The 17,697-nt window shown below is 40.6% G+C and overlaps 1 protein-coding gene across 1 annotated transcript in view; it reads left to right on the top strand.

Annotated features, from left to right (window-relative positions):
- Positions 1-17,697, top strand: part of KLHL14 (kelch like family member 14) — a 95,495-nt gene that overhangs the window by 14,037 nt on the left and 63,761 nt on the right. Inside the window, exon 2 of the mRNA XM_027576446.1 lies at positions 13,729-13,850. Coding sequence (XP_027432247.1) covers positions 13,729-13,850 — 122 coding nt within the window. The remainder of the gene's footprint in view (positions 1-13,728; positions 13,851-17,697) is intronic.

Below are 17,697 nucleotides of genomic sequence, written 5' to 3'. Positions count from 1 at the left end.
CTCCACTGGAACATTGTTACCCATTACATTTACTACATATGTACAGGACTTGAGCACCAAACAGAGGAGTACACAAGGACCCTACCTCCCCACATTCCAAATTCTCCCTAGAGAGTATAGATGGCAGGCTGCTATAAAGTAGAGTTATTTTGTGCTAAAATTAGGAAAGCTCTTTCTCCAGGTAGTTATGTACATTTCACCATAGAAGGCTCCTTCTCAAGTGTCTGTTCCCCAAAGTGAGTGTGAGATTCATTGGTCTCTTTCTGCCCTGCATTCCTGTTGACTGGACGGTTCTGAGGAAAGCTGTATTAGTCTGCTTGAGCTGCCATAGTAGAATAACACAGGCTGGATGGCTTAAGTAACAGGAATTTGTTTCCTCACAGTTCTGTGAGGCTGGAAGTCCAAGGTCAAGTTGCCAGCAAGGTTGGTTTCTGGTGATGTCTCTCTTCCTGGCTTACAGAGAGCAGCCTTCTCTGTGTCCTCACATGGCCCTTCCTTGGTGTGCAGAGGCAGAGATTCCTGGTGTCTCTTCCTCTTCTGATGAGGACACCAGTCCTATCAGATTAGTACCCCACCCCAATGACCTCATTTAACCTTAATTATCTCCTAAAGACCTATCTTCAAGTACAGTCACATTGGGGGTTAAGGCTTCAACATATGAATTTGGGGATATACGATTCAGTTTGTAACAAGAGCCAATAATAGGATCCAGGAACTAGAAAACAGGTTAGGGAAGCTAACTGAATTGTTACTTCTCAACTAGGTCTATAGGGCAAAGTTATATAGGCGACTGAGCAATGATCCAAGTCAGCAATACATTAATCGCTAGTCCAGGAATACAAAGCTGGAAGAGAAAAATATCCTCTTTCCTCGGCCTCATAAGGTCTTGCTTCAATTAGTAGTTCTCTTAAGAAGCAACAATAGAGATTTTTAATGAAATATATCTTCCCTAGCCCTACCTCTAAATAAATTTTTAGAGATTCTAAATAAGATTCTAAATAAATTGAGATTCTAAATAAATTGACCTGGAATGTAGACCCAAGAACCTGCATATTTTGCTACTGGTGGTTTTGGACCACACTTTGAAAATCATGAGACTAAAACAAAGAATTGCTTCTGCTTTCCAATTTGCAACATATCTGTTGTAGAAGATGGGAAAACATGCTAACAGTGATTTACTGAAAGCTAAGTTTGAGGGAAATGCGTTGCAAAATTAAAAGAAATCTGATAAACTGACACGAGAATGGGGGAAATGAGTCACAGGGAAAGTTATTGGAATTACCAGACTCTAAGGGATTTATTTCCTGATGATGGGACTGGGGTACCTACCGCACTAGAGAATTTTCAGAATAATGCAAGCCACATAGTTAGAGTGTCCACAGTTCAGCCTCAGAGAATGTGGTCAATTTCCCCAGGATAATTTGTTCCTGCCTGGCAAAGATCTGATGATTGAAACGGACATTGTCATGGGTTGGTTGATTGGGAGGGTCGGGGAGGCTTCCACGCAAACAGACGCCCTTTCCAGGGGGAACACTGGGGAGCCTCTTAGCGTCGCAAAGCCCTGGAGTTAGGGTTTACTTCAGCATTAGCCCCTCCAGGGTTGGTGAAGCAGCAAAAAACAGAAAGAACTGGCTCCCCACAGGGAAGGAGAAGAAAAAGAGGAGGAGGGTAAGAGATTCCTATTTCACCCACAGCAGCAGGGTGTCCCTAAGCTGGATCCCACAAGCCACACCTCATTGTCTCCACAGCACACACACCCCGGGCCTTGCTCAGTCCCTTGCTGCTTATCTACCCAAAAGTAAGGGTAACCTTCTTTATTTATCTTAACCCCAGGATGATTTCATAGGATTATTCTTCCCCTCACATCAAATTCTGAGCCCATTTAGAAGGTATCAGCTGAAACTCCCTTTGCTTGAATTAAAGATGGACACTTATTAATTGCCATGAATATTCCAAGAGAAGCCTGGAGTAATATATTCGGTTACTAACTAACTTTTCTCACTGTCTTCCTGCATGGCCACTCCTGCAGTGACTCTCCAACTGGAAACAGCCGGCTTGGCAGGAGGCTGGCTCCAGCTCCTCAGAACGAGCTTCCTAGTTTCCCCACGAGAAAGCTCTCCCTGGAGTTAAGAGTAATGGGTAAAATCAGGCTCCAGATCATGAGGTAGGATCTGGCCACGCTCCCCCGCAGCATCATCCAGAATGGCTGGACTTTCTTTGGAATGCTGCTTCTGTTAATATATTCATTTTGACTGTTACGACCTAGACCCTCAGAGACAAGTAACTGTAGCCGGGTATGTGATAGACTGAACTTGAATTTTCAACATTATTCCGCGATCTTGTGTCTTTCTGCACTTTTTCTTATGCAGCAGGTACCCATTTCCCCAGGTCAGGAAGTCACTCTTATTTCTTCGAAAAGCCGGCCAGATGGGCAGGAGAGAGAAAGGGAGAGAGAGAAGAGTCTCCATAATGAGATTAGTTCTCAGGGGGCAGCATAGCCTAATAATTGAGCTTTATTAGGAGTTTAAATGCAGGCATTACTTATGAGTCCATCACTAGCATGAGAGTGACACTTTATCTCCTCCTGTCACCAAGCCACCCAGAGCTTGAATGGCTCCTTTGTGACAGGCTGCATTGAACCACTTCTCCCTTGAAGAAGGAGAAGAGCTTTCTCCCATTACACAAACGTTGGTTGTCCCTGCCAGCCTGTTCGGTAGCAAGCATCTGTGCTAGTGAGCAGTGAGATCCTGTGTCCCACTTGCAGGCATGAGGATTAGTCTAGGAGGTAATACTTGCCACTCAACTTCCTCACAGGGATGCAGGGAGGATTAATGAGATGCTATTTCCATTGCAATTTATGCTCTTCAGAAGAAAGGCACTAAGTACTAGGTATTAGAATTAGGGATTATATAGGTAATCAAGCAAAGAAGATATTCAACTGCTTCTAGTTACTAAAGGAAGCTTTAATCTGGGAGTTGTGGAAGGAGGGGGGAAATGCAGTGAGTCTAAACTTGGCCAGGAGCCATGGTCCCTCATGAAGCAAAAGACCAAGGATGGAGTGTGAAGTGCTATCTATGTACAGTATAAACATGGACCTGTTCTGGCCCTGAAGGCTTATGATTTATGATCTAAGGTAGGAGGCCTACATTTCGTGGACTCAGATGAAGGCTTTCTTGTCACATCTACCTCTCCCATCATTAGCCAGTCTACCGGTTTGGTCCCAGAGGAAAGTGGCAAAAGCAGAAGCAAACTACCCCATCCACATACAGGAAGACATGGTCACATTTCCTAATCCACCTGGAATTCGCACGTGCCAGGGAGGAATTGTGGAAGACCCTGGCATGCTACAGGGGCTCGGGCGAGGAGTGAGGGGGCAGGAAGACGCTTACTTACAACTGCAATGTGCAAAGCTATGGTCCATAAAGAGGTGGATCTTCTCACAGCCAAACATAAGCAGTGGCAGAGTTGTAATGTAACATGGTTTCCAGAGGTTCAGATCTTAAAGTCGCTGCTTCTTCCACTTATTATAGTGCGTCCTCAAACTATGTTTGCCTTCCTCTGGTAGGATGTGAGACAATTTCAGACGGCACACTAAAAACCATTTTTAAATGTATTGTAATAATTAGGTTAGACATTACCACATTTGAGCCTGTATTAGAAATAAACAATTAACCCGTGAAGTCCATAACTCATAAATATGATTGCTTAGAGCAATAATTCTCAATATTGCCTGCACATTAGAATCACATGGAAAGCTTACAATGAAACAAACAAAACAAAAGAGCAAAAAACCAATGCTGGGTCCCACCTTCAGTCATTAAACCAGAATCTCTGAGAACTTGACCCCATCCTAGAGATTTTGTAAAAGCTTTCCCAAGTGATTCTACAGAGTGAGCAGCACTAGGAACCACTAAGATAGAATGGGATTAAATATTTTTTTAAATGAGCAGTTTTAAATAAAATATTAAATATTTATTTTTAAATAAAATATTAAATAATATCATAGTGTGTGGATATGGCAAATATCACAGTTTTTACCTTGTGCTAATAACTGAAATGTGGTAAACTTTCTCTCTATCATGGGTAGCTCCCATTCTATGAGACAATAATAATCCTAAAGAACAAAGAGAAAAACAGGGATATCCAATAAAAATCATGAATATAGTGGTATGACAACAGCAAGGCTGATCATTTGGACATGCTCAAGTGGGCATTAAGGACCAAAGGGTTTAGGTTGGTGCCGAGGAAAGGTGCAGTTTAGATCTGGGTGTTTGTCAATAAGACTGTTGCCCAAAGTATTACCCTCTGACTCTTCCACCTTATAGTTCAGAAACATGGATTTTCCTCTTCCCCTTTTGCCTTCCGATGTCCTCACCAACCATACTCACTGACTGGACCTTAAAACAGATGAGAGAAAAAAAAAAGGGGGGTGACAAAGAATCAGTAACGATGTGTTTTCTTGAAGGTGGGATTACCAGTGACTCTTCTCACCCACTCGTCGTTTTGTTTATCATTTCTTCATTCATACAAGAAGCATTTACTGACCACCTAATATATTCTAAGTCCTTTTTGCTTGTAAGTGTAAGTCAGAATTTTTCTCAGCGAGCATGAGTTGTCTTTATGATATGATCAAACAAATCTTAAAGTTACTTCCATCTTAGAAAAACTGAACCCTGTATATGACTGGCCATTCTCCAGTCACCATGCAGCGAGGCTCGTGGTGGTAGGAAGAGGGGCAGCTCCAGTGTCAGAAGCTGGGAAGCTAAGGCATTTCCAATTATTCCTGACCCTGAGGATCACCGAAGGGGGGGGGAGGGGGGAGGAGGTGTGTGAGAAAACCCTAGAGACATTTCCTCTGTGAGACAGAGGAAATAAAACTCATCCTGAGGCACTAGAAAAGATTCCCAAGCCCTTTTTCCTCTATTCTTTCATCTGTTAAATGGGGATAATGATACTTTGTGTTTACCTACCTCAGAAAGGCATTATCAGGTCTATTTAAAGGCTCTTCCAATGAAGGCTGCTGTGTAATTACCAAGAACAGCTATGATACAGAAACCTAAATACAACAGCAAATCAGCTGGAACAGATTCTCAAGGGAGTTTACTTCTCTGGAAAAATTTAAGAAAAGGGTAGCAGCTCTCCTCTGGGGACTTTTGGGTACCATTCTAGCTGGAAGTTTAGGGAAGGCTAGCTGATTTTCCAAGTCTCCTCCTGGCCAATCACTCAGGATCTTCCTCTGCTTACTTTTCCCCATGGTCTAAGCAGTTTCCATCTGAAATTCCTCTTTCAAGTTTTTTCAGACCTTAACTCAGAAACTCTTTTATCCCTGAAAAGAATCGCAAGCAAGGCATTTACCTGTGAGAGAGAAAGAGAGAGGAAAGGGAAGTTATAATGTGGGGACAATGTGCACCTTATAGATGATAGGTAATAGGGGGATTTCTTTGATAGTTTTTAAAAAGAGGACTGAAGTAGTTGATCATTAACGTCAGGCTTTGCTGAATTTCATTTGACAAAGTTATGGAGGGTAGATCCAATGGGAACAGGAGCACAGAAAACAGGAACACCATTCCTCCATCAGCTCAGGAGAGAGCCAACCCAGCTGATTCAGGCTAATACACTTTGGCTGAATATAGAGATAGGCTGAAGAAACATTATGGGTCTAGAATAGGACTTAGCAAAACATCAAAGATAGGAAGAAAAAGGAAGAAGTATCAAGATTATCATAAAACTTGGTGACTTGGATAAGGTTTAGTGACATCCTTAACAGAGAGAGAGAGAGAGATAGCAGACCAGAGAATGAGCAGTTTGAATTTATTAATGAGATCTGGATCCACACCACTGTAGAAAACCCAATGGTTTTATATTTTTGTGAAACTTACTTGTGCAGTGAAGATTCTGGCTATTTATAAACAGCACAACCTATGGCTTCTGAAAGACTTCTAAGCAATATAAGAAAAAGCCAAATCTCAATGATTGATTTTCACATGAGTGATTGATAAGGTTAATAATTATGCAGAATAATAATAGTTATCATTTATCTATTGATAACCATGGGAACTACATAAGAATTTTCCATATGCAACCCAAATGTCAGCTGGTGTCTTCCCGGATCTGGTAAAACTGTTCCAAACCCCACCAATGTCATGGCCTAGGGAAATCCAAAACCCATTCTCAGGTCTGCGAATCCCTGGGGACTTGCATCTCCCCGGCTTTTCCGCCTCCCAGACCAGACGTGAAATTGCCCATTCACTCACTGCTTGTGTAAAATGCCAAGCCATCACAGGCTTAGTGAAGTCCATTGAAATTGGAAAGGAATGGGAATGAGTCATAACTTCTTCCAATCTTCTCCAGCCTCTCTGCTGGATTATGTCAGAGGTACCAGTTGTTCTCTCCCTTCACTAGGCAGAGACACTCATTTCCAAGGCATCAGCAGCACAAAGTACTCTTCATTTGTTAAAGGGACTGGCTCTGGAAGGTGGTTTCATTCGCTAGTAGCAACCATTTATTTTCCCATTACACTTAACCCTCATGACATTCCCACTTTACAGATGAAGCAACTAAGGCTTAAAGAGCCCGAGAATATAAACCTATGAAGTGGCAGAAAGAGAATTTAAATTCAGGTCTGGCTGACTCTTACATTAAAATTAACGTGGCCTTTAGAGGATGGGAAAATGATTATCTACTCCAGTTTACTTTGCCACTTCAAAACTGCATAGTTTTTCCGTCAAATCTCTATGTTTCAAAAAAAAAAAAAAAAGACTATGTACTCCTAAAGACCGTAGATGAGGAACTCTAGAGTAAAAACCCCAATGAGTTAGCATTGTTACAGAGAGAACAAGTTAAGATAATTAAAATATCTAAACAATGGAAATACAGCACTGTTATTTTTAAGTAATAAAACTGGGATGGGAACATAGGCCACTAGCTTATCAAACCTGCAAATTACACAAAGAAATAGCTAACACTGATGATGACGATGAGGAGGAGAATGGTAATGATAGCACTTACCTAGCGCTACTATACATGCTTGGCAGATATTATTTAATTTAATGAAAAAAAAAAAACCCTATGCCTTTTAAGTCTGTTGTTATCCCTATTTTATAAATAGGGTTAAAAAAGGAAAAGAGGCTAGCCCAAGGTCATTCATCTCAAAAGAGCTAAAGCCAGGGGCACCTGAGTGGCTCAGTCCGTTGAGCGTTTACCTTTTGGTTTCAGCTCAGGTCGTGACCTCAGGGTTGTGGGATTGAGCCCCACGTTGGGCTCTGCGCTAAACTGAGAGCCTGCTTGGGATTCTCTCTCCCTCTCCCTCAGCCCCTCCCCCTGCTCGCTCTCTCTCTTAAAAAAAAAAAAAAAAAAAGAGGCCTGGGGTCTTGCCCAAGTTGTAGGACTTATATCCTTAACAACTTAACAACCAGGCTCCCTGTTTCGAGAATCATGATGTTTTCAACAGAGTCCCCTCTAGGATGGAAGTAAGTGCCATGAGGGACAAGGAATTTATACTTCATGTTCCCACCAACAACTCTAGTGTTTAGAACAGTACCTGGAACATAGTAGGAACTCAATTAATAACTGCTAAATAATAAGTGAATTGAAACAAGATATCTAAATCAGTAGAGGATATAAAAACCTTTAAAAATAGTCACACGTTGATGTTTAAGATATTTAACCAGAAGAAATATAAGATAGGAAAAACCTGGCTGAAAACATTTGGTTTAAAAAAAAATCTGTATTCATAATCCTCTGGAAGCTGAACAGGAACCCAACACTGCACTGTGACCGCTAAAAGACTACTGTAATTTTATACTGTAATTTTATAAAGCCTTAATTGATATATATACTTATATAATATGTATCATATCACATATCATATTTGTTACTTTGTGCACAATTCTGATCACATCTTAAAAAGGGGACAGTAATAGTCTAGAAATACTCAAAGGAGGTGAGTATGACAGTAGGGAAAATGGAAACTTTCTCAGAAAGAAATAAGGATTTTCGACACTAAGTAGAGAAGACATATGGCAACTATCTCGCAATATTTGAAGTGCTGCCATGACACAGATACAGGAACTTGCTCTTTTTTTTCCTAGAACACTTAGGTAGATTTTCAGGTCAGCATAAGGAGAAAAATATATTTAACACAACTGTCCAACATCTTTTAACAATAAGGTGCATTTGAAAAACCAAGGTCCATTTTGTTATAAATTGTCAAATTGATAAAAATAATTACCTATAAAAAAACTATTAAAAAGATTTCTACGTTAGGGAGAGAGGGGGACCAAGTCAGTGACCTCAAGCCTGGCTATATGCTAGTTAGAATCAACTGAAAGACTGTGAAACATTATTGATTTTTAAGGCGTCATTCCAACTGAATCATAATCTCTGGGAGTGGGGACCTGAGAATCTGTATCAAGAATCCAAATTTTGTAATCCCCTCAGATGATCCTGGTGACTCGCCAGGCTTGGGGATCACCGATCTAGGTTACTTCAAAGTTCTCTTCTAACTCTCTGATTTAATGATTCTTAGAAGATTGCAGAATGTTTTCTTTAATAAATAAATGAGAAAAGACTTATAATCTGTAAAATGAATTTAGTCTAAGTGTACATAGGTCGCTCTAAAGTACCAGCAGACCACCCGATTTCTTCAACAGGTTAAAACTCTCCTTGCAATCTAGTTAATGAAAACTTTTTCCATGTATCATGGAAAGGTAAACTTTATCTGGCCTGTTTCCCAATTATTAAAGTTCCAAATCACTGAAATATAAATAAATGAGACTTTACCGTACTTAGAACACCGGTATGATGAAAAATTTGTTTACACCGGGAGGTTTTAGGTCATCCTTCAATCATTCATCCCCGGAACCAAAGTACATATGCGCATGAGCACACATGCATATACACACGCGCATGCGCTTGCACGCACCCCCCCCACACACACACACACAAATGTGACACATGGTAAATGTTGGGCACTTACTGAGTTGGAACAAAGGAGACCTTCAAATTCCATCGCCTTTTTAACCTTATATTTTTCTAGGCAAGAATCTGAGAAGCCAAATCAAAGGCATCTAAATCATGTTATTAATCATGACATACTAAGCTCTTTGTCTCTAATTCCTCGTCTTTTAAACACATTACTTTGGTCTAGGTGGTGCTAAGTTGAGGAGTAAACGGGAGTATTTTGAAAATATTAACAAATTTGAAGAGATCATATTCACTTTGGCTAAATTGGTTCCCTATGTAAAGAGCTATACCAGGTAGCCATTTGAAGGAACTCTGATTATTGCAAAAGGGCTACACCTGTAGATTTTTCCTAATCTAAAATTAAACCTGTAAGGCTCTGCTGGAATCATTTAGAAAAGAATAATTGAAACTCCCTTCAGCAAGTTAATTCAGATTCTCCTAATTTTACTTTTCTGGTTCACAAGGTATCTTTTTTATCATGGTGTTTTCAAATTGAAACTCACACACATCAAATAAATAGCATGATAATCAGAGGTTTCAATATCCAATACACACTCATTATTATCTGTCATTATTGTCAGTGTCACTATTATAATTGCACATTGTAAAAAGAATGGAAGCTTTTCCACAGGAATTATTCACATGTATTACTTTCTAGGAGTAATTGAATAGTTGACATTGCATTTATATCAAAGTAAAATATGTGATGGTTTTTCTCATTTGTTTTATTCTTAAGAAACAAGAAATGTAAAGTGATCTCTATTAGTCCCCTTTATTTGGATCCAGAAAGGTTCAGTTTTATGTAATTTCCAAATGTATATTTTCTTATAACAAGACTCAAAAGATATCCAATATGATTAAAGTGATAATTTTCCAAGAACATATAAGGTAACAACTGGGTAGTGAAGTCCTCTTAATTAGCTTATATTTATATACATGAACTCAACAAGAATCTCAGTAAAAAATACTACTTTTCTTTTTTAACTATTTAAGCAGGTTTGGTATGTTGAAATGAAGCCCACGTTGTATTGCCAATATCTACAGATTAATAATAATTTACCTTAGAGTTTATGTAGAACTTTCACTTCGTCATTTTATGTAATCCTCATGACAATGTGGATTAGAGACAAGCAAGTCAGATACTATTAATCTATTTAAAGATGAGAAAACAGAGGCTCCAAAAAGCCAAGTAATTTATACAATATTACTCTGCTAAATAGAAAATTAGCCTTAGAGGAGCTCCTGGTTGGCTCAGTCAGCTGAGTGTCTGACTTTGGCTCAGGTCATGATCTTGGGGGTCCTGGGATTGAGCCCCATGTTGGGTTCCGTTCAGTGGGGAGTCTGCTTCTCCCTCTCCCTCTGCCCCTCCTCCTGCTGATTCTCTCTCTCTCTCTCAAATAAATAAATAAAATCTTAATTTAAAAAAAGGAAAAGAAAATTAGCCCTAGAATCCCGGTCATCTGGGTCTTTTTTTTTTTTTTAAAGATTTTATTTATTTATTTGAGAGAGAGAGAGAATGAGAGATAGAAAGCACGAGAGGGAAGAGGGTCAGAGGGAGAAGCAGACTCCCTGCTGAGCAGGAACTCCGATGTGGGACTCGATCCCGGGACTCCAGGATCATGACCTGAGCCGAAGGCAGTCGTTTAACCAACTGAGCCACCCAGGCGCCCCCCGGTCATCTGGGTCTTAATCAGAAGTTATGGTAAAATAAAAATTAAAAAAATAAATTTGAATTTTAGAAATATCATAGGCCTGGTAGCATTAAGAGGCCTAGGCCTCAACACTCTTTAGGCCATTTTATTTTACTATGGGAGTCTTCTAACATCCCTGTAAAAGGGAGTTATTTCTGTGCCTTTAAGGCTGTTTTGACAGTCAATGGAGAAAACGGGGAGAAAAACATTCACATGTGTTCTGTGAGTCTATGTGTTCTTTCTTCTGCCCTCTGCTACTTCTCACATGCTTTATCCTATTTTTGGTTTCTATGTGAATCACCTTCAGAAGGTAGAGTTTTAACCTTTATTTAGACTTAAATAATATCGATACTGATTAGAAAACTGAGTGACACAAGCTTTAGAAACAAAATAATCCAAGGGAAATGCCATAACAAAGTTGAATGAATGATAATATGAATTAGTAATGCAAGATTTAAAATGTGTTTTCACTCACTACAAGGCCATATGGATGACCTTAAAACACAGCTCCTTCACAGAAAACACACAACCAGTGAGGGTAGGTAGAATTTCCTTTCCTTCCATGTAATTCTTCATCACATTCCCTGAGGAGGCTGGATGGTTTAGAGATTTATCTTAGTTTATGTGGAGGCTTTCATGGCTGCTATGCTAGCTAGCCCTTTGAGTCACGTCATTGTTGGCAGGGGTGAAGGTTGTTACCATTTGCCAGCTGTTCAGTGGCTTAGGTATTGGTCGTCTCCGGCCAGTTCTTAGAGGACAGATGGCAGTGCGTGGCTCTTTGGGCAGAGAGAACAAAGACTCTAGATCCTCTCATCTGCAGAGATGGTCCATCTAAACTGCTGTTGAAAATCACCCATGTGGATGTGTCCAGGGAAACTGGCCTTATCAATTAATGAAACAACCCTACAAACATCGCTAAGTCATTCATTTCTCTCCATTTGTCATTCATGAAACACATTTTAAAAGCAGTACCTTTATTTAAATATGAAAACAGAGATTGAATTAGATTTCTTCGGTCCCACTACAGCTTCCCTGAGTCCTTTCCTCTTCCGCCTGACCATAGCTATCTGGCAGCTGGTAGATGTGTCTGTCATGACAGCCACAGAAGGGCGCCTTCCAGTTGACCAGGAAATGTCGCCACAGGGTACCCAATAGCAGCAACCTAAAAAAGAGTACTTGCTCTCATCTTGACTTGTCTTAGACTCACAGAGTGGTTGATTATTTGGACCAAAATGACAATAATAGAATAGTCTTCTATTAGTTCTGCAACCATGCATTTAGGAGATTACATAGCACATCAATTACATATGTTCTCATTTCAAAATAACAGAAAGCTACTTACTGTACTGAGTTTCCATCACCCCTCTTAGCAGACCACCCCAATCACTGAAATCCTCAAAGGATGGAGCTCTTTGCTATTGGATTCTGGTTTTGTTTCACAACTACTGGTCTATAAGGCATATGGGTACAGTTCCAAAGTACTTTAGATTCAAAGAAACGAGGGGGCTTTTTGTTGGTGACAAAATTAATACTGTAAGCTGATACTACACTAGGCATCCTTCCGGAAGTACAGCCCCTCTATCCATGATTGCCTGATAGGAGTTTCTCCAGAAGGTATTTTTTGTACTGAGGCATATACAATGCATTCAATGGCACCAGAGTTTCATTAAAGGAATTCTCCTGTTCCCTTCCTTCACATGGAAATGTCATTAACTCTATTAAGTTAACTCTCCGAATGTTAGGTTCTTAACCAACAAACAGTGCTTCTCCACAAGGGCATACTTTGCCAAGCGTCCTTGAATCAGAACGATGGGCTGACTATGTAATAACAGACTGAGAGCCACCACCGTGGGTTGCGATCATATTTAAGAGGAACCCTTTTGTATTTATTGACTTTTTTCCTTCAGTTATGCTTGTTCTGTTTCTTCCACCACCACCTTCAGCCTTTCAGGTAAATGAAAAGTTCAATTATATGTAAAGCGACCGTTAAATCAGCAGGCCCCTCGTGGGGGTCTGGGCCTCCCCTCCCTGCTCCAATCGCAAGTGTGCTCAATCCATTAGCCTTCCTGAGGATCGCACATCCATCAGGTCGAGTGTGCTGGCCAGGGTGCATCTTACAGCTTTTACTGCATATGAGACATTGCAGGCCTGTTCTCAGGAACTGCCAGGCAGACTGGGAATCACAGTCACGGTTAATAGCAGCGAATTGCCAGCTCTTGATGGGTGGGTAGTCACTCCTTTCAGTGGTTGCCCCCTGGGGGAGAAGGTAGAAAAACAGAGGGAGGGAATTAGAGTGACTTTGCACAGTTGAGCAGGTTCATGCGGCTGGATCAGTGGCAAGCATTGGCAGGGCTCCACTCTGGGGAGGCTCAAAACAGCCTCACAGTCTCATTTTTACCAATTGGTGCTGCTGTGTCACCAGTGGTACCCAAGGATGGGGGTTGGGGGGTGGGGGGCTGGGGCAGGGAAGGGAGGGGGCGCTGGGAAGGAGATGAAGGCGGAAGTCTCAGCTAAATTAAACAAACAAAAAGTCTTCTTGATGCTGGTTAACCTTCCCCAGTTAGCCCTGTGCTACTAATTGTACCAAACTGGTATTCGAAGTTCCCTGGGTGATTAAAGAGTTGGCTCACAAACTCTCTGCATAACCTTAATTTTTTCAAGGTTCTTTGAGTGGAGAATGGCTTATAATAATGATTTTGACTAATACGATTTTTGACATGCAACTTTAATGCTTAACCTTAGTACAACTCCAGAGCATTTCATGTGTACTCAGCTGTAAAGAGTGATGATTTAAAGGGATAATATAAGAAAAAGGTCGTTCTAGAATGAACCTCTAACAAATTGCATAAAGGGAGCTTATTATTCCATGAGTATGGGGATATGCTGCTCTTCTGATCATTTTTCTGCTTGGTTCAAAAAAATTGTTGAGACATGAATGGGAGAAGAAACAGGAAAAAATGAAATAGAAATCTGCAAGCAAGGAACATTCTTTTGATGGTTATGATTTTGCGTCGCCACTAAAAAGGCTCTACAATAATGTGGTTATTCATCTCCTCTTTTGTTTTGGGTGAAGAATTCGCTCTAACAAGAAAATGCTGTTATTGGTCGGAGGCTTGCCTCCTGGGCCGGACCGGCTCCCCAGCAACTTGGTTCAGTACTACGATGATGAAAAGAAGACATGGAAAATACTCACAAGTGAGTGCCCTTCTTTATTTATTTGCCCACCTATTTGTTTCAGGTTAGAGCTATCTCGATGAATTCGAAAACATGGCTAATCAAATTAGACATTTTATTGATTTGTTACCCTTTGTAGGTCTGTTTATGTATAACCGGGGATTTAGAGTAAAAGACTAAATTAACATTGCAGAGGTGGCCAATTTGGTAGTCGAATAGGCCTAAATTAAACTGGCCTAAAAGCACTGTGTGAGTTTGCGTCTCTGTGACAGAGAGGGGGTGGTCACAGAGACGTGCCGAAAGAAATGCCTCTGTTCTTTTTTTTGCTTATCGAAAAGCGAACGGTTGGTTAATAGCCCCAGTAAATTTTCTCACATCATAAGGGGTGTTTCGCTCATTGTCTTTGTAACTAACATTCATTTTGCCTTTTAGACATTTTCTGCTCATTCGTCTTTGGTCTGTAAAACGAGTCTTAGAGAAACACTCCCCTCAACAGAGCAATAGTAATAGCTCCACAGTTTGGATGGACAGATATCTGTGGCCTATCCCAGCTGCATTCAATTGTGCTTGCAAACTTCCACCCACAATTCCCTTCGTCCCCTCCTTAAAGGGTGATTGTGTTTTACAGCAAACCTCTTGCCTTGGGCACTGAGATTTGGAACTTACTGTTACGTCGGTTATGATTCCCAATCTGACTCAGTCATGGAATCAAAAATCATCATTTCTTGAGCGCAGCAGGCTCGTGTACCAGGCCCCTCGTGGGCACAGTGGCTGCTCTGGTCAATAAAACTAAATTTTAACTGTCAAAATTGCCCAGAGCTGTATAGATAAAATAATAAATGAGTAATTTTGATCCATAAATCAAAGCCATACATTAAAAACCGACAAAAGAGAAAGTTAGATTTTCTTAGAGCATGTGTCTTTTAAGCGGTTATATATTTTATCAGATTTTTTAAAAATCATTTCCTTTACTCTTACTAAAAGCCCTTTCAAATAATAGAAACAGGACAACACTTTGCCCATAAGAGCAGAAGAGGCACAAAGACATGTGAGGTGGTGCTTGAAATAATACATTTCGGAGCTGGCTTACCCCAGCGAGACAGCCAGTAGCATTGTCCAGGATCTGCAACGAGGAAGCTCCCTGGACACCCATACGCTACGGTTGTAGGAAAGAAGTGGGGGGATCATAGCAGGAAGCTTAAGGAGAAGGAAGGAAGAAAAATCAGTTAGAGATCCTTAAAATGGTTTTCATTCTCTTTTTTGACAAAAGGACTGTTAATAGTGATTTGAACATCTGAATGAGTGACCAAGCTGTATTTTTAAAGTAAAACCAAAGAATCAGTTATCTGACACTGATCAATAGAGAAAGCCTACACAGAGTAAGACATGGATGCTAGGAGGAGGAGAGAAGAAAAAGGAGAGACAAAGATTCTCGAAGAGAGATGAGAGAGACGTAGAGGCAAAAGAAGTGATACTCATTCACAAATCCATCTGCTTTCCCAAATACACCAGGCAAAACCCAATTTGCTACTGGTTTGAAGCCCTTCATTGAAGGCAAAAAGATTAATTAAAACCTCATGAATAATACCTAAGAAAAGTCTTAGGTTCATTTTAAAGCTTGTTCGGAGACAGAGTGATCATCCAGTTTGGTCTCCAAATGGGGACACTTCAGAGCATGACATGGGGACCTATTGATTATGCTGAGACAATAGGTATAGACTGGAACATAGGGTCACCCTACTCAAATTTTTCACATTGCCTGATTTAACTCTTTACTTAGAAGGATGTGGTAAGAAGACATGAACTTGAATCAGTCAGACCTGCATTCAAACCCATGTCTATGACCTTGAGCCAGGCATGTCAATGTCCCAAAGTCATGGCTTCTTCATTTTGTCAGCATCATCACAATTTTTAAATAAAATTGTGTTTATAAGTCATCTAGCACATAGCGTGAGCTCAACCAATTCCAGGTGTTGTGGCCATTATTAGAACACCACCACCAGTCTGAGCACAAGGACTGTGTGGACCTTTATACCCTAGAGGCGTGAGTCAACTCAAGCTCTCTATGCAGAGGGGAGACAAATTACACTGCAACAGATACAGTACTTTGACCCACAGTCCCGGAGCCAGGAACCTATTTTCCATAGTTTTCCCATGTTGCATGTGGTGATCTACAGACTCAGAAGTAGAGATAAATGACTGTCAGTTGACTCCATTCACCAGGTTTGAAATGGAAGGGAATACAGACATGAATGTATACAAAAGTTCTTATAATGGGAGCATACTCAAAGATCTTGAACCTCTTTCCTATAGTCAGGCATGCTTACAGCTTTGAAATAAATGTCTACTCCACTTATACTCTTCATTTCACTGGGACTTGTATTTTCAAAAATAGAGTTTATTACCTGCTGGGCTGTGACTACATGGCCCCAAGTGAAGGCATATTTTTCAGGTTTGTTGGAGAGATATAGACAGTTTATCTGGGTGATTTCTGCTGTTGGTGTGTATTTTTTAATTAAGGCATCTTATTTGACTAATAAATAAGTCAGGTCACTGACAGATTTCCCTACTATTTGGGCCATCTAACAATTAAAGGAAGAAATGTTTCTCACTGGAATAGAAAAAAAAAAAAATCCAAATTCTCCCTAAACCCAACGAAGCATCTGGGATCGCAGAGCTTCCCACTGCCATTCTTTTGACCCTGAAGGACAGCTAAACTTATTGGCAGGGAGATGAGGATGACAGTTAATGCTAGCAGACAGGGCCCGGCTTGGGTCTGCTTATTTATCACATGGCTGTCTCCATACAAACTAACAAATAAGCTAACTAGCAAAAACCTAAAACCCGAGGTTAGCTAGAGCCTCTGAATCTTAGAATCCTTTGCCCTCGTGGCTTGAGCAGACATTTCTCAGCTTGTCTCACAAACGTGCTCCTTTGAGAAAGATGGCATTCCCCAGGCAGGAGCACAGATACCCAGTTAGGGGAGCCACATGGCTTACACGAATTTTATAACAAAGAAGAATGCAAAGGATCTCTTTAGATCTTACCCTGTTATGTTTTAGAATCACAGTTTAAGGGGTACAGAAGTAATAATAAATTGAATGGAGGAGGGTGAGTAGAAGAGAGAAAGTGGATCTACATCACATAAAGAAAAGAAATCCAGCCGTCAGCCAGTCAGCGGTCTGGTCTACCCAAACAGCAAAGGGAACAATTACTCTCGCAGAAAAGACTGTTACGGTAACATGCTGACACAGATTGCATTTTTATCCGCCTCTTTGGAAAAATCATTTAATATAACATTAAATAATTAATGTTGAGAATAGTGACAGAGCTCCGTGGTCTCTCGTAGAAAAAGTACTGGGAAATAACATGTAAAAATGACTGTAAAGTCCTTTTGTCAGTGTAAAATGTTAAGTAATAACAGTAAAATTGGCATTGTTTTTCTCTTGACTGTTAGTAATAGAAGGGAAGTTGAGATGCACTTTCGTTCATTTTTATTTTACAGTACTGCTTTCCCTGCATTTCTCACTCCTGCACGCAGTCTCCCGTTTCATTCTTAACTTATTAGAAAAGCAGTACAGGAGACATGAATACTAAAATGGCCAGTGCAAAAAACATGCCTCTTGCACTTTGCAGGCCCTAAATCCTTGGTGCAAAGATCAAACGAAACAATTCCCATGGCTACTTTATTTTTACAACACAGCAAAGTTCTTATGAAGTCCACATGTAGAAGTCCCCACCCACCCCCGCAAGGGACAGCACTGAGGGGCCATCTATTTTCTTCGTGCTCCCCATTGGCCGAGTCCTTTACTGGTGGAGAAAGGTGTTTCCTGGGGACTGACTCCCTTCTTCCTGCATTTCAGATGAG

The sequence above is a fragment of the Zalophus californianus genome, chromosome 14, assembly GCF_009762305.2.
Source record: "Zalophus californianus isolate mZalCal1 chromosome 14, mZalCal1.pri.v2, whole genome shotgun sequence".
NCBI classification, from domain to species: Eukaryota; Metazoa; Chordata; class Mammalia; order Carnivora; family Otariidae; genus Zalophus; species Zalophus californianus.
This window is presented reverse-complemented; position numbering and strand designations above follow the sequence as displayed.